Source organism: Mustela nivalis, assembly GCF_964662115.1.
Source record: "Mustela nivalis genome assembly, chromosome: 1".
Taxonomy (NCBI): Eukaryota; Metazoa; Chordata; class Mammalia; order Carnivora; family Mustelidae; genus Mustela; species Mustela nivalis.
The window spans coordinates 149,913,545-149,940,998 of NC_139020.1; the positions used below are offsets into that span (position 1 = coordinate 149,913,545).

A 27,454-nucleotide genomic window follows, 5' to 3' on the forward strand; every position below is an offset into this window, starting at 1 on the left:
ATCTTTTTAAAAAGTCTGTTGTCTAAAAGAAAGCTAACTTACCTCTACATCTGTTTGAAAGTTAAAAAGGTCTATTCTTTGCCAGTTGCTTCCATCCAGGGCTAAGATGTTCCAGGCCTAGGGTGGGGGAGGCAGAGGAGGAGAGATGGGGGTGAAAGAGATACACTGAGACTGTTAATGGAAGTCCTGATTCAACCTCTGTATTTCCAAACTTTTATTCCTGATATACATTAAGTGGACAGTCAAATATGGAATTAAGTTAACACCATGTTATATTAAATGTAAAAGATGACATTTAAAGTTAACTGCTTGGGACAGCTGGGTGGCTCAGTTGGTTAAGCATCCAACTCTTGATTTTGGCTCAGGTCATGAGCTTGGGGTCGTGGGACTGAGCCCCTCATTGGCTCTGCGCTAGATCTGGAGCCTACTTAAGAGTCTCACTCTCCCTCTCTCTCCCACTTCCACTGCCCCTCCCCCCACTAGTGCACAGACACACGTGCACTTTCTTAAAAACATTAAATTAAAAAAAGTTAACTGCTTGCTTGAACTAAAACTAAAACTCATTCTAATAAAACTCTATATTTATTGATTGATAAAAATCTGGTTAATACTCTACCTTGGAAATCTGTGCACATCGGCACAAAGTTACTATATCCAAGAAGGAAAATATTCTAGGAAGAAAGGGGAAAAACAAAAAAATGAGATGGTATTAACATTTTAAGATATTTACAACTTGAAAGATAAAATCTAATGTATCATCCTGATATAAGTTTAAAGATTCCTCAATTTGAAATACACAAGCTCACTATAATTCTGCAACACTACTGTGAAATATCAAATGTTCACATGTTCCAAAGCTGTTTTAGACTCACTACACAAATCCCCTTAAAAAAAGAACCTGTTAAACTTTTATGTCACTTGTTCTGTGACACGGACGTGGGATAGTAGATCATAATTTATTCTATTAAAAAACCAACTCTCTAATCTCTTAGACACTAAGCCCGGGGAGAGCTAAATCCTTCTAATTCTAATGTCCCTAGCACATGGTACAAACTCCTCTTCTGTTAATAGATGTACCAAACAGGTTCAGATGTCTGAGCCTCAAATAACACAGCCAAGAAAGACTCAATGATAAAACGCATTTGGCTTTAATGTGTTTGTTCACAGAGCAGAAAGATGGAGTCCATCCATTGGCAAGTTCTATAGTGACCAGTTTTTGCTGAGCAAAAGCCAAGAACCATAGAAGGGGAAAGATGAGGAAAAGAAAAATCAGAGAAGTAAACAAAAACCTAGTAGTGCCCCTAGAGGGAGCAGTGGCTGTCAGTACGTCAGGGGACTGGGTGAAGTCCCAACATGGGCAGTGGAGATGAGTTGTTGATGATAGCACTTTGGCAAATACCTGCGTGTGTCTCAGCACTGTGTGGTAACAGCTGCAAACAAAGAGCAGCTTTTCTGAGAGAAGAGAGGTTTATGAGGATGAGGTCAGGGACAATAATAGGATCTCAATTCTCATAGTTCTGGGGGATAAATATGAGAGTTTACGTCTCTGTGTAGAAGGGGGAAAAGTTAAGATGGCAAACAGCCACCTATAAAGTTCTTCCAAATTCTCCAAAGATAACAATCAATGGTCAGTTGAAAATCCATGGGCTCAGGGAACAATAGCAGATCCACAAAACCCCAGAGCATTGTACCCTACAATAATGCATACACAAACAGCACCACAGGGCTAGTGATGCTACAGGTACCATTCTACAATACAGGCTCCAATCACTTTCTACTGAAAAGTAAAGAATAGAAACGTTAAGGCTATACTGACCTTAAAAGATGCAATGGAACTTTGTATATAGGAAAATGTTGATGGCTAAAAATACGCACTAAAGTATATGCTAAACATGTTTCAAGGTGCCTGCAAACCTACATTGCCTCTATGGAAATACATCTTGCCCCACCCACACGCCCTTCTGCCTCAAACATCCATGTTCTGTGCCATACGACCATTCCACTATGAGCCACAACTCATCACTAACTCTCTAAAAGACCAAGGACCGGAGAGAGAAATGCATATGGTAGAATATGCTGGGGCTGGGTTCTAAAGTAAAAGCCTACGTGAAAAAGGAGTTAGCCAAGTTTCCCTTGAGAATCCCTTAAGACTGTACCTCCTTGGAGACCACTTTCTATCACCTCTTTATAAGAACAATTGCACTGATATTTAAAAAGGTAGCTAACTTCGATTATGTATTTACTATGTGCTAGCCACAATTTATGTTAGTCATTTAACAGTCTCAACATTGTTTATCTCTTTTTCAGAGAATGACACAGAGCACAGAAAAGTTAAGTAACCTGCCCAGGCCACACAGATAGTAAGAATAGAGCTAGGGTTGGAAGCCAGGTAGTCTGGCTTGAGAGCCCAAGTCTATGACCACTACATATACAGCCTTAGAAAATTAAACTCAACCGTTTTTACCTCAGGACTGGACTAGATGCTATTTTTTTTTCAACTGAACAGCTGATGAAGTAATTTTGCTTTGTGAGCATGCTGTATGGAAAACACCTGTCTTTGAAAGCTAGGATCACACTAACTGAAGCAAAATGCTCACACATCCAGCCACACATGAGAACCAACAGCTGGAGCAAAAGTTCACATTACTCATCTCAAGCTTACTACCAAATTTTATGGTTACTGAATGAAAAAGCAGATTGCCTTTAATGTTTATTTTCCCTCTTCCCATCACCCCATAAATATATGTAGTTGAATTTGCACAAATTAAATAGGCATGATAGGACTCCAAATTACCAAACTGCAACCTAAGCCGAATTCCTGAATCATGTTTCAGTGAATAAAATAAATGCCTTGAATAAGAGCATGGGACAGTGACAATAGAGACAAAGATAGCTAGAGGAGTTAAGAGTCATGGTAAATTGAGTTCCAGCCTTTCCAAGCATTTTTTTTTTCTTGGAAATTGCTTCCTACCTCATATGTGATAACTTCACCCTTCATTAGGAAAGCACTGCAAAGGCAACTTGGTTATCAGCAAATCTATAAAGGGATATATAGGAGTGGATATGCTTCTGAACTTTGTATTCTATTCCACTGGTCTGTTTGTCTACCTTTGTGCCAATAAGACTGTTTTAATTATAAAGCTTTATAAGTCTTGAGGTCTGGTAATGTTAAGTCTTTCAACTTTGTTCTTTAAGATTACCTTGGCTATTCTTGGTTCTTAGAATTTCCTCTTCCCTTTTAGAATCAGCATGTCAATTTTCACAGGAAAACTTTATGGAATTTTAACTGGGATTACATTGCATTTATAGAAACTTTGGGGAGAACTGAAGCCTTTATAATATCAAGTCTTCCAATCCAGAAACATGATATATTCCATTATTTATTTAGGATGTCTTTAATTTCTCATAGTAATTTTTGTAGTTTTCCATATAGATACTCTCATCATCTTTAGATTCCCCTGCACCGGTTATTTGATGTGCTACTATTAAAATGGGATTTTAAATGTCATTTTCTGTGTGTGTGTGTGTGTGTGTCTCTGTGTGTGTGTGTTTTAAGTAAACTCTACACCCAAGTGGGGCTTGAACTGATAACCTGTTCACCACTTTCCTCCTTCGGATGAAGTCCTGTTAACCATCAATCTTTTTAATGTTTCCACAGTTTTGCCTTTTTCATAATGTAATTACTAGAATCATATAGTATGCGCCCGTTCAGATTAGCATCCTTCACTTAAAGTTTTTGTCTTTCAGTGACAAGATAGCTCGTTATTTTTTTAATGTTACATTAATACTGAAATATTAATATTGAAACTGATGTACCAGTTTATCCATTCATCTATTTAAGATTATCTTACTTGCTTTCAGTTTTGGTTGATTATGAATGATTATGCTATAAACATCTGTATGCAGGTTTTTGTGTAGGTACGTTTTCTACTCAGTTGGATAAATGCCTAGAATTGCTAGATCATGTAACCTTATGTTTAGCTTTGTAAAAAAACTGCCAAATTGTCTCCCAAAGTGCCTCTACCATTTTGAAGCTCCACCAGCAATGAATGAGAGTTCCTGTTGTTCTGAATCTTGTCAACATTTGGTATTGTTAAGTTTTTACATTTAGGCCATTCTAAAGAGGTGTACAGTGATTTCTCGTTCAGTTTTTAATTCCTTAAAGACATGATACTAAGCATCTTTTCATATGCTTACTGTCATGTGTATGTCTTCTTTGGTGAAGTATCTAAATATTTTGTCCATTTTTAAAAATAAATTTTATCTATTTGACAGAGAGAGAGAGCACGAGCAGGCAGAGTAGCAGGGAGAAGAAGAGGGAGAAGCAGGCTCTCTGCTGAGCAAGGAGCTGGACATGGGGCTTGATCCCAGGACCCTGGGATCATGACCTGAGCCAAAGGCAGCCACTCAACCAACTGAGCCACCCAAGTGCCCCTTGACCATTAAAAAAAAAAAAAAGACTTTATTTATTTGGCAGAGACAAAAAAGAGAGTACAAGCAGAGGGAGTAGCAGGGAGAGGGAGAAGCAGGCTTCTGCTGAGAAAAGAGCTGATGTGGGGCTTGATCCCAGGACCCTGGGATCATGACCTAAGTTGAAGGCAGACACTTAACTGACTGAACCTTCCAGGCACATCTATTTTGCCCCTTTTGAGATTCATTTGTTTTCTGTCAGATTTTAAGAGTTCTTTGTGTATTTTGGACATCAGTCCTTTATCATATGTGACTTTGAAAAATATATTCTCCAAGTCTGTGGTTTATCTTTTCATTCTCTTAACATTATCTTTCCCAAGGAGAAGTTTTTAATTTTAATAAAGTCCAACTTACCAATTTTCTCTTTGATAGATCATGCTTTCGGTATTGTATTTAAAAATTCATTGCCAATCCCAAGGTCACCTACATTTTCTTCTATGGTTTTTTCAGAAGTTTTATTGTTTTGCATTTGCCATACAGGTCTATGATCCATTTTAAGTTGATTTCTATGAAAGGTGTGAGGTCTGTGTTTACATTCTGCCTCTGCATATAGATGTCCGATTGTTGGGACACCATTTGGTGAAAAAGACAGTTTCTCCATTAAGTTGCTTTTTCTCCTGGGGTGCCTGGGTAGCTCAGTGAAGCGTCCGACTCTTGATTTTGGCTCAGGTTATGATTTCAGTGTCCTGGGATCGAGCCCCAAGTCAGGCTCTGCACTCAGGGGGGAGTCTGCTTGAGAGTCTCTCTCCCTCTTTTCCTCTCCCCCTCCCCGAGTCATGCATGCTTGCTTGCTGGCTCTCTCTCTCTCTCTCTCTCTCTCAAATAAATAAATAAATAAATAAATAAATAAATAAAATTTAAAAATAAAAAAAAATTAAATAAAAACTCCTTGGGGCCTATCTGGATGGCTCAGTGGGATAAAGCCTCTGCCTTCGGCTCAGGTCATGATCCCAGGGTCCTGGGATCGAGTCCCGCATCAGGCTCTCTGCTCAGCAGGGAGCCTGCTTCCCTCTCTCTCTCTGCCTGCCTCTCTGCCTACTTGTGATCTCTGTCAAATAAACAAATAAAATCTTAAAAAATTAAAACTCCTTTGTCAAAGATCAGTTGACTTTGTGTGGCTGTATTTCCACAGTCTTTATTGTGTTCCACTGATCTATTTGTTTATTCCTTCAGAAAAATTATATTGTCCTGATTATTGTAGCATTATGGTAAGTCTTTAAATCAAGTAGTGTCAGTCCTCCAGTTTTGATCTTCCTTAGTATTATACTGGCTTTTCTGAGTCTTCTAACTTTCCATATAAACTTTAGGATGAGCTTGTTGGTATCTGCAAAATAACTTGGTGATATTTTAATTGGGATTTTGTTTGATTCTATAGATCAACTTGAGAAGAATGAACATTTTAACAACATTGGGTCTTTCTATCCAGGAATATATGTCATCTCTCCATTTATTTAGATTTTGACTTTTTTTCATTGGCGTTTTGGAGTTTTCATTATATAGATCCTATACAAATTATCCTAGATTTATACCTAAGTATTTAATTTTTATGCTAATGTAAATGGTATTGCTTCTCATTTCAATTTCTAGTTGTTCACTAATGGCATATAGGAAAGCAATGGTCTTTTACATATTAACATTGTATCCTAAAAACTTGCTGTAATTACTTATTAGTTACAGAAATGTTTAGTCACTTCTTTGGGATTTTCTCCATACACAATCATTTCATCTACAAACAAGACTAATTTGATTTCTTCCTTCTCAGTGTATACCTCTCCCCTACTTTTCTTATTTAATTGCATTAGCTAGGACTTCCAGTACTATGATAAATAGGAGCAGTAAGAGTGGCCATCTTTTCTTATTTCTAATCTTGGGGAAAAAAGAACTGAGTTTCTCAGCTATTAAGTATAGTATTAGCTGAAGGTTTTTTGTGTTTTTCTTCTTTCTTTGTTTTCTTTCTTCCTTTCCTTCCCTCCCCGTTTCCTTTTGCCTGCCTGCCTGCCTGCCTGCCTTCCTTCCTTCCATAAGCTCTATGCCCAGCCTGGGGCTTGAACTCATGAGCTCAAGATCAAAAGTCACATGCTCTACTGACTGAGCCAGCCAGGCAGCCTGATTTTTTTGTAGATATTCTTGATCAAGTTGAGGAAGTTCCCCTCTATTCTTGGTCTGATAAGAGTCTCTGTCATGATGGACATGACAGAAACTCTTATCAGACCAAGAATAGAGGGGAACTTCCTCAACTTGATCAAGAGATGGACATTAGTATTTGTCAAATGCTTCTTCTGCATCTACCAATAACCATATAATTTTTTCTTTTTTAAACAACTGATGTGATGGATTACTTCAATTTTGGAATGAAGCATACTTGCATACCTGAAATAAATCCCACTTGGTTGTGGTGTATAATTCTTTTTATGCATAGTTTGATTTTTTAAAAATTTTTTCAGCTTTCCAAAATTCATTGTTTATGCATTAATATTTTGTTGAAGACTTTGCATCTATGTTCACAAGATACATTACTCTGTAGTTTTTCCTTTCTATAATATCTTTATCTGGTTTTGGTATGAGGGTAATGCTATCTTCACAGAATGACCTAGGAAGTCTTCTGCTTCTATTTTCTGGATGGCATAAAGAATTGGTATCATTTCAGGGTACCTAGGTGGCTCAGTTGGTTAAGTGTCTGACTTCAGCTCAGGTCATGATCTCAGGGTCTTGAGATCAAGCCCTGAATCAGGCTCCCCAACCAGGGAGTCTGCTTGTCCCTTTCCTTCTGCTCCTCTTCCACCTACTCAAGCTCTTCACCTCTCAAGTAAATAGATAAAATATTCTTAAAAATTGGTATTTCTTTTTAAAATTTTATAGAACTGACCAATGAAACCATCTGTTCTGGTGCTTTCTGTTTGGGAAGGTTATTAAAAATCAATTCAACATATTTAATAGATATACATCCAATAAGTACATCTATTTCACTTGTGTAGGAGTTACTATTTTTGTCTTATGAAGAATTGGTCCACTTAAGTCATCAAATTTGTGGACATAGAGGAGTTCAGAATATTCCTTTATTATCCTTTTAATGTTCATGAGATTAGTAGTGATGATCCCACTTCCATTTCTGTTATTAGTAATTTGTGTTTTCTTTCATTCTTGGTTAATCTGGCCAGAAGCTTGTCAATTTTATTGATCTTTCCAAAGAACCAATTTTGGTTTCATTGATTTCATCTACTGTTTTCAATTTCATTGGGTTCTGCTCCATTTTTTTTTTAAGTAGGCAAAGAGGCAGGCAGAGAGAGAGGGGGAAGCAGGCTCTCCACTGAGCAGAGAGCCCGATGTGGGGCTTGAACCTAGAACCCCGGGATCATGACCTGAGCTGAAGGCAGAGGCTTAATCCACTGAGCCATCCAGGTGCCCCTGCTCCATTTTTAATTAGGTCCTTTTGGGTGCCTGGGTGGCTCAGTGGGTTAAGCCGCTGCCTTCGGCTCAGGTCATGATCTCAGGGTCCTGGGATCGAGTCCCATATCGGGCTCTCTGCTCAGCAGGGAGCCTGCTTCTCTCTCTCTCTCTCTGCCAGCCTCTCTGCCTACCTGTGATCTCTCTCTGTCAAATAAATAAATAAAATCTTTAATTAGGTCCTTTCTTTTGCTTGCTTTAGACTTCTACTGATCTTCTTTCTCTAGTTTCCAAAAATGGAAAATCAGATTATTCTGCTTAATTACACAGACTGATTTTCAAATATACAAACAAATCCTGTGTTCCTAAAATAAACCCACTGGTTATAATTATTAGGATTTTTATATATTGCTAGATTTGACTTGCTAGTTTTATTCAGGATTTTTACATCTATGCTCAAGACAAATATTGACCTGTAATTTTCCCTTCTTATAACATCCTCATTCAGTTTGGTAGGGTTAGGGTTATGTTGACCTTTGAAAAAGTCTCTGTAAGATTGGTATCATTTCTTCCTTAAATTTTTGGAAAAATTCAAAGCTTTCTGGGCTTGTTCTCTGCAGGAAATTTTTATTAATAAATTCTATTTAATAGATAACTTTTCAATGTTTCTTGGCCTTTTGACTAAGGTCAAGTGTAGTAACTCCAGATTTTTAATTTCTTCTGGTTTTTAAAAGTGTGTTTTTCAAGGGATTTTCCCATTTAATCTGATTTCATACAGTTGTCAAATGCATTCTGTAACTATGTCCATAATACTTTTAAAAAATTGGTAATGTCCCTTTTTGGGGGGCTTTCTATTTTGTTTTGCCTTTTTCCCCTTGATCAGTCAAGCTACAGAGCTATCAATTTTAGTAATAAAAATTATCTTTGTTGATTTCTCTATTTCATTAATCTATGCTCTTATCTTCATCAACTTCTTCATTATAGTTTCTTTGAACTTGCTGTGTTTTTCCAGTTAACTTGAGATGGAACTTTTGATCACTGACTCTCATCCCTTCTTTTCTAATGCATGCATTTAAAGCATTTCCCTCTAAACACCGTCCCCCAAATTTTGATATGCCATACTTTCATTATTGTTTACTTGAAATGCTTTGATTTCCACTGTGATAAGTTTTTTGATCCAAGGATTTAGAAGTATGTAGCTTAATATTTTGTTTTTCTTGATTTCTAGTTTAGTTCCACTATGGTCAGAGAACATACTCCAAATGATTTCAATTCTTTGAGATTTGTTGAATTTACATTATGACTCAACATATAATCTATTTTGATGTGTTTCATTTACATTTGAGAAGAATGTATATTCTAAAGTTATTGGATGTAGTGTCCTATATATGTCTAGTTGGTTAAGTATGGTTCAAATCTCCTATATCCTTTCTTTTTTTTTTTTTTGTCTGATTAGTCTATCAGTTACTATAAGTCTATCAAGGGTATATTAAAGCTCTACATGTAATTTTGGATTTATCCTTTTTTTCCCTTTAGTTTTGCTTTGTATATTTTCAACTTATTAGGTTCATCAAAACTTAACATTCCTATTATTGTCCAATTGACCTTTTATTTTCAAGAAATGTCTCTTTGTGTCTAATATACACCTTGCCTTAAGGTCTACATGGTCAATGCTAACATAACCACAACAGCTTTTAATGCTTCCATATTTTAATTTCAATCAAATTGTGTATCTTGTTATTTTTAAAACTCCAGTTTAACAGTTTGTCTTTTAATAGGAGTGTTAAGCTCATTTATACTTCATGTATATAGCTTAAATCTACTGTCTTGCCATTTGTTTTTCATTTTCCCCAACTGCTCTTTATTCTTTCACTCTCTTTTAAGAATTCTTTAACCAGATAATTTATATTTATGTCTTTGGTGGTTTCTCTGAATACAACACATCCCCATTTCAGTCTAGCTTGAATTAATATTATATTGCCATTGCAACAATTACAATATGATCTCATTTAATTTTTTATCTTTTGTGTTGTCATATATTTTACTTGACATACATTATAAATCAAACAATACAGTGTTATGATTTTTGCTTAAAACAATTATCTTTTAAGTTACTTTAAGAGGTAAAAGGTATTTTATATTTACCCACATACTTACCATTTATGGTATTCTTTTTTTTTTTTGCATGTTTAATTTTTTATTTTTTATAAACATATATTTTTATCCCCAGGGGTACAGGTCTGTGAATCACCAGGTTTACACACTTCACAGCACTCACCAAAGCACATACCCTCCCCAATGTCCATAATCCCACCCCCTTCTCCCAAACCCCCTCCCCACAGCAACCCTCAGTTTGTTTTGTGAGATTAAGAGTCACTTATGGTTTGTCTCCCTCCCAATCCCATCTTGTTTCATTTATTCTTTTCTGTACATGATTTTCAGCTCCCTTCAGCCTTAAGAACATCCTTTAGCATTTTGTACAGTACGGGAATGTCAGTGATGAATTCTCATAGTTTTTGTTTACCAGAAAATGCTTTTATTTTTAAAAGATAATTTTTTGGGGTGGCCTGGGCAGTTAAGCAACCGACTCTTGGTTTCAGCTCAGGTTGTGATCTTAAAGGTGTGAAATCAAGTCCCACGTAAGGCTCCACAGTCAGCGCAGAGTCTGCTTAAGTCTCTCTCTTCCTCTCCCTCTGTACCCTCCACCCTCTCTTCTCTAAATAAAATCTTTTTTAAAAAAAAAGATTATTTTGCTGGATATGTAATTTTGAGTTTTTTCTTTCTGCATTTTAAAAATGCCATTTCATTGTCTTTGGTTTTGAATTATTTCTTATAAGAATTCAATGAAAATTCATATTATCATTCCATACCTATATTTAAAGATTTCTCATTATCTTTGGTTTTCAATAATTTAACTGTAGTGTACTTAGGTGCTATTTTTAATTGCATTTATTCATTTATGGCATTTGCTAAACTTCCTGAATCTGTAGACTGTCATCAGATTTGGAAAATGTGGGGCTCTTTAAATTTTTATGCCCCATTCTTTCTCTGGACCTCCAATTATATGTGTGTTAGACCATTTAAGCTGCTAATGATGTGTTAATTTTTGCTCTTTTCTCTCTGTATGTCACTTCAAATAACTTTTATTAATCTATCTTGAAGTTCATCAATCTTATCTTTTGCAGTGTCCAATCTGCTGAAAAGCCTAACCAATTTTTTTTAAAAAGATCTTATTTATTTATTTATTTGATAGACAGAGATCACAAATAGGCAGAGAGGCAGGCAGAGGTGGGGGGAAGCAGGCTCCCTGCTGAGCAGAGAGCCCGATGCGGGGCTTGATCCCAGGACCCTGGGATCATGACCTGAGCTAAAGGCAGAAGCTTTAACCCACTGAGACACCCAGGTGCCCCAGCCTAACCAATTTTTAGAAAAAAATTTAGTTTTGTATTTTTCAGTTTTAGAAATCCCATTTTTTAAAGAATTTCCAGATCTCCTGAAATATCCTACCTCTTCACTCACTATAGCCATCTTTTTCTGTATATTCTATAACATATTTTTTCATGATTAAAAAGATTCATTAATATATGATTGACATACAATATAATCTAGTATGCAGGTATACAGACTAGTGATTCAATAATTCTATACACTATGCTATGCTCACTGCAATAAACACAGTTAAGATTTTTTCACTGCATTACATTACAGTATTACTGACTATATTCCTTGTGCTGTATTTTTCATCCCTAAGACTTGTGAAAGTTTGTACCTCTTCATTCCTTTCACCTGTTTCACCCACCCCTCGAACTCCTATCCCTCTGGCAATGGCCAGTTTGTTCTCTGTACTTATGATGCTTTTTTTTTCCCCTTTAAGATTTATTTATTTGGGAGAGTGAGCATAGAGTGGGGAGGAGCAGAGGCAGAAGAAAAGAGAATCCCAAGCAGACTCTCTGCAGTGTGTGGAACCCAACATGGGGCTTGATCTCAGGACCTGACATCACGACCTGAGCCACAGCCAAAAGCCAGACACTTAAGTGACTGTGCCATTCATGTGCCCCTCTGTACTTATGATTCTGCTTCTGTTTTTTGTTTGTTTATTTGTTTTTAGATTCTACATATAAGTGAAAGTATATGGTATTTGTCTTTGACTTATTTTGCTTAGCATAATACCCTCTAGGTCCATTCATGTTGTCATAAATGTCTAGATCTCATTGGTTTTTTCTGGCTGAGTAATTTTCCAATATGTGTGTATGTATGTATACAACTACACATATCTTTACCCAATTCATTTATCAATGGGCCCTTAGGTTTTTTCCATAATTTCCATAATTCCATAAGTTTCGTAAATAATGAGGCAATAAACATAGAGTTACATATATCTTTTCAAATTAATGTTTTCATTTTCTTCAGGTAAATACTCATTCGTAGAATTACTAGACCATATGGTATTTCTATTTTTAATATTTTGAAGAAGCTCCATGTTTCCCAAATTGGTTGTATTAATTTATATTCATAGCAACAGTATATGAGGGTTTCCTTTTCTCTACATCTTCGCCAACACTTGTTATTTCTTGCCTTTTTGATAATAGCCATTCTGACAAGCCTAAGGTGGTATCTCATTGTGGTTTTGATTTGCATTTCCCTGATGACTAAAGATGTTGGACATCTTTCCTGTATCTGTTGTCCATCCTTCTGTCGTCTTTGAAGAAATGTCTATTCAGGTCCTCTGCCCATTTTTAAATCAGATTATTTGGGCTCTGAGTTACCAGAGTTCTTTATATATTTTGAATATTAGCCCCTTATCAGATATATCATTCCCATATATATTCTCCCATTCAGTAGGTTGTCTTTTTGTTTTGTTGATGGTTTTCTTTGCTTTGCAAAAGCTTTTTATCTTGGTATAGCCCCAAGTTTATTTTTGCTTTTGTTTCCCTTTCCTGAGAAGACACATCAAGAATCTTTAACGTTTTGTAATAGTTCTTTTAAAATCCTAATATACTAATTCCTATAACTGGATCATCTAAAAGTCTACTTACATTGACTGTTTTCTTTTGTTCATGGGTCACATTTTTCTGCTCACTTGTATGTCTCATAATATTAGGCTCTACTCCAGACATTGTGGCTAAACTAGTTAAGAATGTCATATGATTTGACTTATTTCCCAGAGGGTAAGCCCTTTCCTCTATCTGCTTATTCAGGGTCCTTCTTGAGTTGAGCTGGAGCTGGGTCACAGCTAAAATTAAATTTCACTTGTGAATGGCTCATCTCCAATTTCCTGAGCCATACATAACATTCAAAATATCTTGTCAGTGTATGATCTAGAAGTGTATGATCTAGAAGCAGTTTCAGACAGCTCTGGTTAGCCTCTGGATTTAAGTCTGGCAAGTACTCTGAATCCCATCATTGCAAGAATGATGGCCTGGACAATTTCTTCCTGCTTTCCTTCATCACTGTCTTCTTGGCAAAACTTCGTGAGGCCAAGGAGGAGTGGAGAGGAACTAAAGGGAAAGAACAGCTAGACCGAATTATTTGTCCTTGCATTTGAATCTCCAAAGCATGGCTGATTTAGCCTCTATATCTAAAGAAGGCCCATCTGTACCATGACTAGGCATTCACCACCAGGTACAGAAGCTGCTGTGGTTCTGCTCACTACAAAGGGCTTGTCCTTCTGAGAAATTCAGTTCTTTCAGATCTCCTCTTGTCCATTGCTCTTTGCTTACCCTATAGAAAGTATGACTTTTAAAATTTGTAATTTTCCTTGTGATTACCATAAAAGTCTTTCATGTCCTTCCTAAGCAAAAGCAGAAGTCTAATAATTTTTTTAATATTAAGACCTATCTTTCATTAATATTTCTTAAGTTGAAGTTAACCAACATATCTTCCACCAAAGCTTAAATCACTTTAATTCTGATCACCACCCTCCCATCATCCAACTGAAATCATGAACAACTGTTCTTGCTGTCATTGCTTCCATGAAATCTTCCATGTTAGTTATTATCAATATTTTCTTTTCTTCTCTAAAGTCAATACTAAATAATATTTATTACATGGTTACATCTGGTTTACCAGTTTGTTTCTCACACATTCTTTCTGAGATCAAACTTTTAGATTTTATCCTTTAACAGTTCATTCAGACAGGTGAATTCTAAAAGTTGGAACATTTTAATTGTGATTTTAAAAACTGAGAAAAAGTTCACAAAACAAACCCACCATAAAGTATACAATTCAGTGACATTTAGTTCATGCACAATGATGTACAACCACCACCTTCAACTAGTTTCAAAATATTTTCATTACCCCAGAAGAAAACACCATGCCATTAAGCAGTTATTCTCTATTCCCCACTTCCTCTTATGCCATGGCAATCACCAACCCACCTTCTGTCTCTGTGCATTTATCTATTATGAATACTTCATATAAATGGAATCAGACAATATGTGGCCTTTGGGTGTGGCTTCATTTCTTAGCAAAATATTTCTGAAGTTTATCCAAGTCGTAGCATATATCAGTACTTCTTTCCTTTTTATGGCTGAATAATACCCTACTGTATATGTATACCACAATTTGGTTATTCATTCATTATTGATGGACATTTGGGCTGTTTCCACATTTTGGCTATTGTAAATAATGACACTCTATTTATATACAAGTATTTTTCAATTCTTTTGAGTATATATCTAGGAGTAGAATTTCTGGGTCATGTGGTAATTTTAACTCTTTGAAGAACTGCTAAAAACTGTTTTCCACAGTGCCTACACTATCTTATGAAAAAGGTTTTTCATTTTGGATGATTATTTAGGTAGGCAAAAAACTCTAAGTTTACATTTCCACTGGTACATGGAAAATATTTTTCTACTCTTTGCTTCTATTGTTGCTGATGAGAGCTCTATTGTCAATTCAATTGTTAATCCTTTTAGGTAATTTTATTCTCTGAAGTTTAGCTGTTTCATTATGCCTAGGTACAAATTTATCTTTATTGATCCTGTTCAAGACCCACAGTGCTACTTTGAAGATTTATATCTTTATTCCATTCTGAAACATTATCAGTACTATTGCTTCAAATATTACATCTTCTATATTTTCTCTATATTTGTCTATAATTTCCTTTACACATGTTGAGTCACTTAATCCCACCTTTTGGGTCACTTAGCTCTTTCTGTATTTTTCTTTCGTTGCTGAATTATGTTAAATTTCCAATCTCTATTTTCCAGTTTCCTAATTCCACTTTTAGCTTGATCTAATTACTGTTTAATCCATCTACTCTACCTTATAGTGGACCATTACCTTCAGTAACTACTAGTATTTTATCATGACCTCATTTTCATCTGATTATTGATGTGTGGAAAGCTCATGTATCTTGGTTTGTGAAACGCCCCTATGATACAGTTAAACATTTGATTCTGCGAAATTCTTCAAATATTTCAACTTTCCAGCATCAATTTTACATTAATCTCTAGGCTTGGAATTTGAATCATCCACAAATGAAATGAGATTTTCCAAGAAAGAAAATCCCCACCAGAACCCTAAGCAGAAGCTTGTTTCTTTGCTTGTTTAAGTCCCATCTCACATGGTGGAGGAAACCATTCCAGAGTCTCTGCATTGTAGTGGTCATATATTTGATTCCTCTCCATTTACATGTGAAGTCTCATCTCCTTTCCTTGGCGGCATCAAAATCCCAGTCACTAGTTATTACAGACAGCCTGGTAGCTGATTTGCTAACTACTGCCAGTTATCAGTACACTACAATTCGTTCTTGAACTATTTATTTGCTTTTTTTTTCTATTATAACCACTGTGTCTCCTTGTGTTTTCATACTAGTTCAATTATAAGATTATAGGATGTTCCTTTGCTTTGATAACAACAGCATGGTATATAGAATGCTCTAGGAGTAGAATGCCAGCTACCCTTCACTTCCCTTACTACAGCAAGAAAACTATGTATATGAGCTAGTAGATTTTTGATTAGACATATGACCTATAGTGTTGAATAATCTATTAAACTGGAAGTCTGTGCTCTGCTTAAAAGAATAAAAATTACATGCTTTATCTTTTATAGTTAGATATATGGAGATTTGTGAGGATTTTTTTTATCTGTTTATTTGTTTTATAGATTATAAAACTAACACATCCTGGAAACAATTTTTGTTGGCTAAAGAACAATATGGTATAAAGGGAAGAACATGAGATTTGAAGTTAAAAGCCTTGAAGTCTCGGATCCACAGAGACCCTTTAAATTACAAATCTCACGTTTTTAAACAATTGTGGAATCTTGATTAAGTCACTCGACCTTTGAGCTTGAGATTTTTTATTAATATTGTTCCTCTACTTGAAAAGATTGAGTATCCAGTGATGATTATGAAACTGCTACAATATACTCAGAGAACATTCCTTTTTACCTCAAAATAATAATCATTAGTAAACCTTAGACTGAATCAACAGAGGCAGAACCTGAACAGGCCTTTAGGAAAGTGTGGGGAACTTTAAATTATCACATGAATGTTAGTTGTTTTGCTAAGAACTGCTGTGGGTTAAGTGTGGTAGTAAGACCCAGAATATGACCGTTGGCATTTCTGTATTTGTAGACTTCATATCCTTAGAACAGTTAGGATAAAAAATAACAAAAAGTGATGCCAGGCCCTCCCTACATTCTTCAAAGAAATAACTACTTAGAATATTGCCTCTGAACATGAAAATATGGGCTTCATTTTTTGTGTGTGCAAATAAATAGTTTCTGAAATGTGGGTACAGAAGACATAATTTTTCCTAAAGCCTGTTGCACTAAGCCTGTTCTCACATACTAAGGTAAATGAGTGAAGAGAAAACAATTATGTTCATTTACTAAATATTAAATTTGAGGTTTCAGAGCATTGGTTTGGTGATGTTATCTAAAAGAAAAAAAAAAAAACCCTAAGAATTAACCACTTCAGAAATGTTTCCAAAAGGACACTATTTACACTTTTTATCTCAGAGTGTGAGAGCTGAGGCATGTTAACAGGAGATACACCTTTTCCCTTATTCAACATTTTTATTGTGTCACTTGCTAAAACTTTTTAATAAAGAGGAGCAAGATGGTAGGGGAGTAGAACACCTGAATTTCATTGGGTCCCAGGAGTTCTGCTAGATAGTTATCAAACCATTCTGATCACCTACAAACTCAACAGGAGATAGAAGAGTGGCAATTCTAAGAACAGAAAAGCACCACTTTCTGGAAGGTAGGACCTGAAGAGAAGTGAATCTGAGACATTAAGGAAGACAGATCACAGGGGGAGCACAAAATAGGAACTTTTAGAAGAGTGCTCCACTAAGGGACATTGTTCCAGAGGCTAAGGGGGGGAGCCCTCATAGGGACAGTGTGGGCCCTAACTGGCTAGATATGTAATTGGGTCACAAAAAGACCAGGGGAGTCTGAGTGCGGCAGAGCCCCCAGGTATCAAACCAGGGAAGCTGGATGCAGAGACAGAGGTGAGCAGTGGGCTCTCATCTCAGGATTACCTTAAACTGTGATCCAAGGCATAGGTGAGACATTGATCCTTGAGTAGGGACTCCAAAAGTGGCATATCTGGAGAGACCCTATCCTCCTGGAAGGAGTGGTGGGTGAGCACGTGGCAGGAATCTGCTGGGCTTGGAGACTCCAAACGGGGCCATGCACCAGAGACAGAAACGCTCAGTCATAGGCCGAGTGAGCCTGGACTGCAGCCAGAGACCATGGAGACAGGAGATACTGATTGCTTTTCTCTGAGGGCACACTAAGGACCAGGGCCCTGAGCTCTTGGCTCCTCTGGCACCAGAGATTGGGAGGCCGCCATCTTCATTCCCATCCTCCAGAGCTATATGGAAAGGGTTCGGGGAACAAAAGCTCCCAAGAGCGAACCCAAGATTATTTAGCCTGGCCCCTGGAAAGGGCGGTGCAATTCTGCCTCAGTGCAAAGACATTTGAGAATCACTGTAACAGGCCACTCCCCCAGAAGATCAGTAAGAACATCAAGCCAAGACCAAGTTCACAAATCAATGAGAACTTTGGAATAGAACTAGGGGAAGCAACACATAGAATTCATGGCTTTCCCCCGCCATGATCCTTAAGTCTTGCAAAGTTAAATTTTTAAAAAATTTTTTATTTCTTTTCAGTGTAACAGTATTCATTGTTTTTGCACCACACCCAGTGCTCCATGCAATCCGTGCCCTCCCTAATACCCACCACCTGGTTCCCCCAACCTCCCACCCCTGCCTCTTCAAAACCCTCATATTGTTTTTCAGAGTCCATAGTCTCTCGTGGTTCACCTCCCCTTCCAATTTCCCTCAGCTTCCTTCTCCTCTCCATTTCTCCTTGTCCTCCATGTTACTTGTTATGCTCCACAAATAAGTGAAACCATATGATAATTGACTCTCTCTGCTAGACAGCATGGTACTGGCATAAAAACAGACACATATACCAGTGGAACAGAGTAGAGAGCCCAGATGTGGACTGTCAACGCTATGGTCAAATAATCTTCGACAAAACAGGAAAAAATATAAAGTGGAAAAAAGTCTCTTCACTAAATGGTGCTGGGAAAATTGGACAGCTATATGCAGAAGAATGAAACTCAACCATTCTCTTACACTGTACACAAAGATAAACTCAAAATAGATAAAAGACCTCAATGTGAGACAGGAATCCATCAGAATCCTAGAGGAGAACATAGGCAGTAACCTGTTCGATATCAGCCACAGCAACTTCTTTCAAGATATGTCTCCAAAGGCAAAGGGAACAGAAGCAAAAATGAACTTTTGGGACTTCATCAAGATCAAAAGCTTCTGCACAGCAAAGGAAACAGTCAACAAAACAAAGAGGTAACCCATGGAATGGGAGAAGATATTTGCAAATGACAGCACAGACAAAAAGGTTGATAACCAGGATCTATAAAGAACTCCTCAAACTCAACATACACAAAACAGACAATCATATTAAAAAAATGGGCAGAAGATATGAATAGCACTTCTCTAATGAAGTCATACAAATGGCTATCAGACACATGAAAAAATGTTCATCACCACTAGCCATCAGAGAAATTCAAATTAAAACCACATTAAGATACCACCTTACACAAGTTAGAATGGCCAAAATTAGCAAGACAGGAAACAACATGTGTTGGAGAGGATGTGGAGAAAGGGGAACCCTCTTACACTGTTGGTGGGAATGCAAGTTGGTGCAGCCTCTTTGGAGAAGAGTGTGGAGATTCCTCAAGAAATTAAAAATAGAGCTTCCTTATGACCCTGCAATTGCACTCCTGGGTATTTACCCCAAAGATACAGATGTAGTGAAAAGAAGGGCTATCTGTACCCCAGTGTTCATAGCAGCAATGGCCACGGTCACCAAACTGTGGAAAGAACCAAGATGTCCTTCAACAGACGAATGGATAAGGAAGATGTGGTCCATATACATCATGGAGTATTATGCCTCCATCAGAAAGGATGAATACTCAACTTTTGTAGCAACATGGATGGGACTGGAAGAGATTATGCTGAGTTAAATAAGTCAAGCAAAGTTAAATTTAAAAAAAATTTTTTATCTTATATATTTTTATTTTTCCTCTTTCCTATTTTCACCATTTTAAACTATTTTATCTTATCAATACTTTTAAAAAACTTTTAAAATTTTCATTGTTATAGTCATATTATATTGCTTTATTGTATTTAACCTTGTTTTCTGTATACATGTTAAGTTTTTGTTTCTTTAAAATTTTGGGATACAGTTTCTTCTAACAGATCAAAATATATGCTAAATCTAGTGTGTGGCTTTTTTTCCTAGTCTCCAGCCGGATCACATTCTCTCCTTTTTTGTTTTATTTTCCTTCTTATTTCAACCAACTTCTTATCTTCCCAATTCCTTTTTTAGATTCTTTTAATTTCCATCTTTACAGCCATATTCTATTCCTTCATCATGTTTACCCTTATTTTTGTATATATATAAGTTTTTCTTTCTTTAAAATTTTGGAAGGCAGTTTCTTCTAACATACCAAAATACACCCAAAATCAAATGTGTGGCTCTAATGTGTGGCTCTGTTTTATATATATATATATATATATATTTTTTTTTTTTTTTTCTTTCTCCTACCTACACCCCCCCCCCCCCGGTTTTGGATCTCTTCTGATTTGGTTAGTATATATTTTTCTGAGGTCGCTGCTACATTTTTAGTATTTTGTTCCCTCATTCAGCTATTCTTATCTGGATAAAATGACAAGGCAGAAAAACTCACCTCAAACAAACAAGAGGCAGTACTGACAGCTAGGGACCTAATCAATATGGGTATCAGATGTCAGATGTAGAACCAGAGTTCAAAATGATGATTATCAAGATGCTAGTTGGGCTTGAAAAAAGCATAGGACACTGGGGAATCCCTTTCTGGGAAATAAAAACCCTTTCTGGGGAAATAAAAGAACTAAAATCTAACCAAGTTGAAATAAAAAAAGTTATTAATGAGATGCAATAAAAAATGGAGGCTCTTACTGCTAGGTTAAATGAGGCAGAAGAGAGAATTAGTAATATAGAAGACCAAATGATGGGGAATAAAGAAACTGAGACAAAAGGAGATAAACAACTACTTTACACGAGAGGAGAATTTGAGAGATAAGTGATACCATAAGATGAAATAATGTTAGAATAATCGGGATCCCAGAACAAGAAGAAAGAGAGACAGGGGCAGAAGGTATATTAGAGCAAATTATAATGCAGAATTTCCCTAATTTGGTGATGAGAACAGGCATCAAAATCCAGGAGGCAAAGAGAATCCACCTCAAAATCAATAAAAATACATCAACAGCCTGTCATCTAATAGTAAAACATAGAAGTCTCAGTAATAAAGAGAAAATCCTGAAAGCAGCTCGGAACAAGAAGTCTATAACCTACAGCAGTAGAAATAATAGATTGGCAGCATACCTATCCAGAGAGACCTGGCAGGCCAGAAAGGACTGACATGATATATTCAGAGAACTAAATGAGAAAAATACGCAGCCAAAATGCTATATCTAGCTAGGCTGTCCCTGAAAATAGAAGAAATATAAAGCTTCCAGGAAAAACAGAAACTAAAAGAATCTGCTATCACCAAACCAGCCCTACAAGAAATATTGAAAGGGATCCTCTAAGCAAAGGAGAACCTAGAAGTAACAGACCAGAAAGGAACAGAGACAACATACAGAAACAGTCACCTTACAGGCAATGCAATGGCACTAAATTCATACCTTTCAATAGTTACCCTGAATGTAAATGGGCTAGATGCCCCAATCAAAAAACACTGGGTATCAGAATGGATTAAAAAAACAAGCCCCACTGATACTCTGTCTGCAAGAAACTCATTTTTGAGCCAAAGACACCTCCAGATTTAAAGTGAAGTGGTGGAAAACAACTTACCATGATAATGGTCATCAAAAGAAAGTTGGGGTGGCAACCCTTGTATCAGATAAATTAGATTTTAAGCCAAAGACTATAATAAGAACCAAAGAAGGACAATTATATATTTAAAGAAGAAGATCTAACAATTTCAAATATCTATGCCCCTAACATGGGATCACCCAATTATATAAACCAATTAATTACAAAATCAAAGAAACACATTGACAATAATACAATAATAGTAGGGGACTTTAATAACCCCCTCACTGAAATGGACAGATCATACAAGCAAAAGATCAACAAGGAAATAAAGGCCTTAAATGACACACTGGACCAGATGGACATCACAAATATATTCAGAATATTCCATCAGAATACACATTCTTTTCTAGTGCACACGGAACATTCTCCAGAATAGATCACATCCTGGGTCACAAATCAAGTCTCACCCGGTACCAAAAAGATTGGGATCATTCCCTGCATATTTTCAGAACACAAGGCTTTGAAACTCGAACTCAACCACAAGAGGAAAGTTGGAAAGAACTCAAACACATGGAGGCTAAAGAGCATCCTACTAAAGAATGAAGGGGTCAACCAGACAATTAAAGAAGAATTTTAAAAATTCACAGAAACAAAAATGAAAACACAACTGTTCAAAATCTTTGGGATACAACAAAGCTGGTCCTGAGAGGGAAGTATACACCAATACAAGCCTTCTCAAGAAACAAGGAAGGTCTCAAAAATACAAATCCGGACCCTACACTAAAAGGAGCTGGAGAAAAAAACATCAAATAAAGCCTAAACCTAAACCCCACAGGAGAAAAGAAATAATAAAGATCACAGCACAAATAAATGAAATAGAAACCAAAAGAACAGTAGAACAGATAAACGAAACTAGGAGCTGGTTCTTTGAAAGAATAAGAGTGATAAACCCCTGGCCAGACTTATCAAAAAGAAAAGAGAAAGGACCCAAATTAATGAAATCATGAATGAAAGAAGAGAGATAACAACCAACACCAAAGAAATACAAACAATTTTAAGAACATATTACAAGCAACTATATGTCAGCAAAGTAGACAATCTGGAAGAAATGGATGCATTCCTAGAGACATATAAACTACCACAACTGAACGAGGAAGAAACAGAAAACCTGAACAGACCCATAACCAGTAAGGAGATTGAAGCAGTCATCAAAAATCTCCCAAAAAACAAGAGCCAAGGGCCAGAGAGCCACCCAGGGGAATTCTTCCAAACATTTAAAGAAGAGTTAATACCTATTCTGAAACTGTTGCAAAAAACAGAAATGGAAGGAAAGCTTCCAAACTCATTTTATGAGGCTAGTATTACCTTGATCCCCAAACCAGACAAAGACCCCATCAAAAAGGAGAACTACAGACCAACATCCCTGATGAACATGGATGCAAAAATGCTCACCAAAATACTAGCCACTAAGATCCAACAGTACATTGAAAGGATTATTCACCACGACGAAGTGGGATTTATTCCTCGGCTGCAAGGCTCGTTCAACATCCACATACCAATCAATCTGATACATTAATGAAAGAAAGAGCAAGAACCATATGATACTTTCTATAGACCCTGAAAAAGCATTTGGCAAAGTACAGCATTCTTTCTTGATCAAAACTCTTCAAAATGTAGGGATAGAGGGTATATACCTCAATATCATCAAAGCCATCTATGAAAAACCCACAGTGAATATCAAAAACTCTATTTTTGGTCAGCAACATGGCAGGGCTGTACACTATCACCACTACTATTCAACATAGTACTAGCAGTCCTAGCCTCATTACTTCTTGGCCTTTTGGCTAAATCAAATATAGAAGTCCTAACTTCAGCAATCAGACAACAAAAAGAAATAAAAGGCATCCAAGTCACCAAAGAAGAAGTCACTCTTTGCAGATATGATACTTTATATGGAAAACCCAAAATACTCCACTCCAAAACTGCTAGAACTCATACAGAAATTAAGTAAAGTGGCAGGATATAAAATCTACACACAGAAATCAGTTGCATTTCTATACACCAACAACAAAACAGAACAAAGAGAAATTAAGGAGTCAATCCTATTTACAACTGGACCCAAAACCCATAAGATAACTAGGAATAAACCTAACCAAAGAGGCAAAGAATCTGGTCTCAGAAAACTATAAAGTATTTATGAAAGAAATGGAAGAAGACACAAAGAAATGGAAAAACATTCCACACTCATGGATTGGAGGAACAAATATTGTGAAAATGTCTATGCTACCTAAAGCAATCTACACATTTAATGCAATCCCTATCAAAATACCATCATTTTCCCCCCAAGGAAATGGAAAATATAATCTTGAAATTTATATGGAACCAGAAAATACCCCGAATAGCCAGAAGAATGTTGAAAAAGAAAGTCAAAGTTGGAGGCATCGCAATTCCAGACTTCAAGCTCTATTACAAAACTGTCATCATCAAGACTGGGACAAAAACAGACACATAGAAATACACTCAAAATAGATGAAAGACATCAGTGTGAGACAGGAATCCCTCAAAATCATTGAGAACACAGGCAGCAACTTCTTTGACCTCAGCCACGGCAGTTTCTTCCTAGAAGCATCACCAAAGGCAAGGGAAGCAAGGGCAAAAATGAACTATTGGGACTTCATCAAAATCAAAAGCTTCTGCACAACAAAGGAAACAGTCAACAAAACCAAAAGACAACCGACAGAATGGGAGAAGACATTCACAAATGACATATCAGATAAAGGGCTAGTATAAAAAAAATCTATAAAGAACTTATCAAACTCAACACCCAAAGAATAATCCAGTCAAGAAATGGGCTAAGATATAAACAGACATTTCTGCAAAGATGACATCTAATGGCCAACAGACACATGAAGATGTGCTCCACATCACTCGGCATCAGGGAAATACAAAGCAAAGCTTCAATGAGATACCACCTCACACCAGTCAGAATAGCTAAAATTAACAAGTCAGTAATTGACAGATGTTGGCGAGGATATGAAGAAAGAGGAACCCTTCTCCAATGTTGGTGGGAATACAAGCTGGTGCAACCATTCTGGAAAACAGCATTGAAAATAGAGCTACCCTACGACCCAGCAATCGCACTACTGGGTATTTACCGTAAAGATACAAATGTAGTGCTCCGAAGGGGCATGTGCACCCGAACATTTATAGCAGCAATGCCCACAATAGCCAAACTATGGAAAGAAGCTAAATGTCCAGCAACCGATGAATGGATAAAGAAGAGGTGGTATATACTGGAATATTATGCAGTCATCAAAAAACCCAAAATCTTTCCATTTGTGACAACATTCATGGAACTAGAGGGTATTATGCTGAGCGAAATAAGTCAATGAGAGAAAGACAATTATCATATGATCTCTCTAATCTGAGGAATTCGAGAGGCAGGAGGGGGATCATGTGGGTAAGGGAGGGAAAAATGAAACAAGATGGCACTGGGGAGGGAGACAAACTGGAAGAGACTCTTAATATCAGGAAACAAACTGAGGGCTGCTGTGGGAGAGGGGCGATGGGGTGGCTGGGTGATGGACATTGGGGAGGTATGTGCTATGGTGAGTGCTGTGAACTGTGTAAGACTGATGATTCACAGACCTGAACCCTTGAAACAAATAATACATTACATGTTAATAAAAAATACATATATAATAAAGAAAAGACTACAAAGAGAAAACAACTCCACAACAGCAAAACTAGCTTCATATGAATGTAGTCTCTTTTTGGTTTCAACTCTCCATATTTTCAAGGGAAGTTAAAACTAAGTTATTAAGATTTGCAACCATTTCATTTTCTAAAAAAGAACAGATACTTTTATTGTTAATTGAATAATTCAATTATTCAATTACTATCTTATGAATAAAGATTTCATCATAAATATTGAGCACTAAATAGTAATTAAAATAAAGCACATCACATCACAAAAAGATGTTAGTCAGCTTCTGACTAAAGTTACTTAAATGACATTTTTTTAATTTTAATTTTTAAACTTTATTAAGTTCTTTAATTCCAGTATAGTTATCAGTGTTTTATTAGTTTTAGGTGTACAATATAGTGACTCAACAATTCTCTATATTACTCAGTGCTCACCATAGTAAGTGTAGTACTTAATCTCCATCACCTATCTACTGAATCCCCACCCTAAAAGACATTTTAACAAAAACAGTGTAAAGATCAGTGACTTCATGCAAAATTCAAGATGCTTAAACAATGATGAATCTACTTCTGCCATAATGCTAGTGATCTTAAGGAATCTATCACTGAGTTTCTAGAAGAAAAACTTAACTTTTAAAATATAAGTCAACTGAATGATGGAAAAAGTGAAAATTTCCAATGTTAGATCATTGCACTATGGAGCTGAAGAAGGGAGATTTGCAAAATCAACATAGGAAAGGAAATCCAGGTAGAATATATTATTAAGATTGAACCAAATTACAATACAGAACGAAAAAAGTAACTGAATTTTAATAAACATAATTTGAGAAATTAACAGTGAACTTAGCAAAGTGTGATTCAAAAGGTTGGAACACAAAAAATGGGAACAGTTCTGAATAAGAAGTGGGAAACAAAATATTTATAAAGATTAGAGATACCTAACCTTAAAAGACAGCCAAGGGGAGATGAAGTAACAAGGTGGTTAGTTAGGTACATCAACAAAAAACTAATCAGGAAACAAATCAAGAAAAGAAAAAATGTAGTATACCTTCATACCTTTCAAACTTATCACAAATTTTTAAAATTAGGAATATTTTGATACATACAAAAGAATATATAATACTTTATAGTTCCTAATAAGAGTGTATGAATCACCACTGAAACTTAAAAACTAGATTACTAGTATCATGGTATCTACTTTGTGTTCTCCCCTTATTTCCTTTCTCTACCTCTCAACCAGTAAGTATGCTCATGATTTCTGCTTTTTGTTCCCTTCAGGGTTTTACCACAATGTATACATTCTTAAAATGTGGCTTTTGAAAATTCTGAATCTTAAAAAAATAGTATATGCTGTATATAGTCTTTTGAAACTAGCTTTTTCCCCCACTAGCATTATAATACTAAGACTTATCCATGCCATTTTGTGAGATTTAGTACATTTCACTATGTTTATACTTCACATTATATATTATATCACATATTTATCATCTACATTAAAAATATTCCATATTCCAGTGAATATTTGGTTGTTTTCAGTATTTTTGCTATTAAGAATAGTGCTGCTGGGGTGCCTGAGTGGCTCAGTGGTTTGGGCTGCTGCCTTCGGCTCGGGTCATGATCTCAGGGTCCTGGGATCGAGCCCCGCATCAGGCTCCCTGCTCCGCAGGAAGCCTGCTTCCCTCTCTCTCTGCCTGCCTCTCTGCCTACTTGTGATCTCTGTCTGTCAAATAAATAAATAAAATCTTTAAAAAAAAAAAAGAATAGTGCTGCTATGAACATTTTTTTTAAAAAGATTTTTATTTATTTATTTGAGAGGGAGAGAGCATGAGCAGGGGAGGCAGAAGGAGAAAAGAGATAGACAAGCAGACTCCATGCTAAGCATCATGACTGATGTAAGGCTCAACCTCATGACCCTGAGATCATGATCTGAGCCAAAGTCAAGCTGGACGCTCAACCGACTAAGCCACCCATACACTACTGAACATTTTTATACATGTCACCTGGTTTATATTTATTTGTAAGAGCTTCTTTAGTGTATACTCAAAAGTTGCAATACTTGGTCAATGCCAATGTTCATTTTTATAGAACAGTGACAACTTGTTTCCCAGATACATATCTATACTTCATTTCCTAGCCTCCCTTGCAGTACAAGCAGGCACATAACTAACAGCTAGCCACAGGAAGGTGCCCAGCTGGAAGGAAGCCATTGTTGAAAACAATACAACTTCTTTCAAACAGGTGCTTAATAACTGCAAGGAGCAGGGCCTCCTCGATGCCTCCACACACCATTCCCAACTTTATTAGACAAACAGTAAGTAAACTTCTGTTGTGTTTTCGACATTAGATAATTATTGAATACATATGCCACATTAGTCTACTCTACACTAGTGTAGACAGAGACACCTTGAAGGGGGAGCTTCTAGAAAAAAAATCTAAAATATGTGACATCTGCCTAGTGGCTGACAGCAAAGGAAACAGAGCAGATAACTATGTGAAACTACTGCCAGTGATAATGTGGAGGGCAGACACAGTATGTAGATCTAATTTA

At 36.5% G+C, this 27,454-nt stretch overlaps 1 protein-coding gene across 7 annotated transcripts in view; it reads right to left on the reverse strand.

Moving 5' to 3' along the window:
- FBXL2 (F-box and leucine rich repeat protein 2) overlaps nucleotides 1-27,454 on the reverse strand; it is a 144,514-nt gene that overhangs the window by 58,077 nt on the left and 58,983 nt on the right. For 6 of the 7 annotated variants that reach the window (XM_082726128.1, XM_082726126.1, XM_082726123.1 and 3 more), the window contains exons 3-4: nucleotides 617-671; nucleotides 43-117 (exon numbers count right to left, since the gene is read on the reverse strand). The exons of the other annotated variant lie outside the window; for it this stretch is intronic. In XM_082726128.1, the coding sequence (XP_082582254.1) occupies nucleotides 43-117; nucleotides 617-671 (130 nt within the window). The remainder of the gene's footprint in view (nucleotides 1-42; nucleotides 118-616; nucleotides 672-27,454) is intronic. 7 annotated transcript variants of the gene reach the window in all.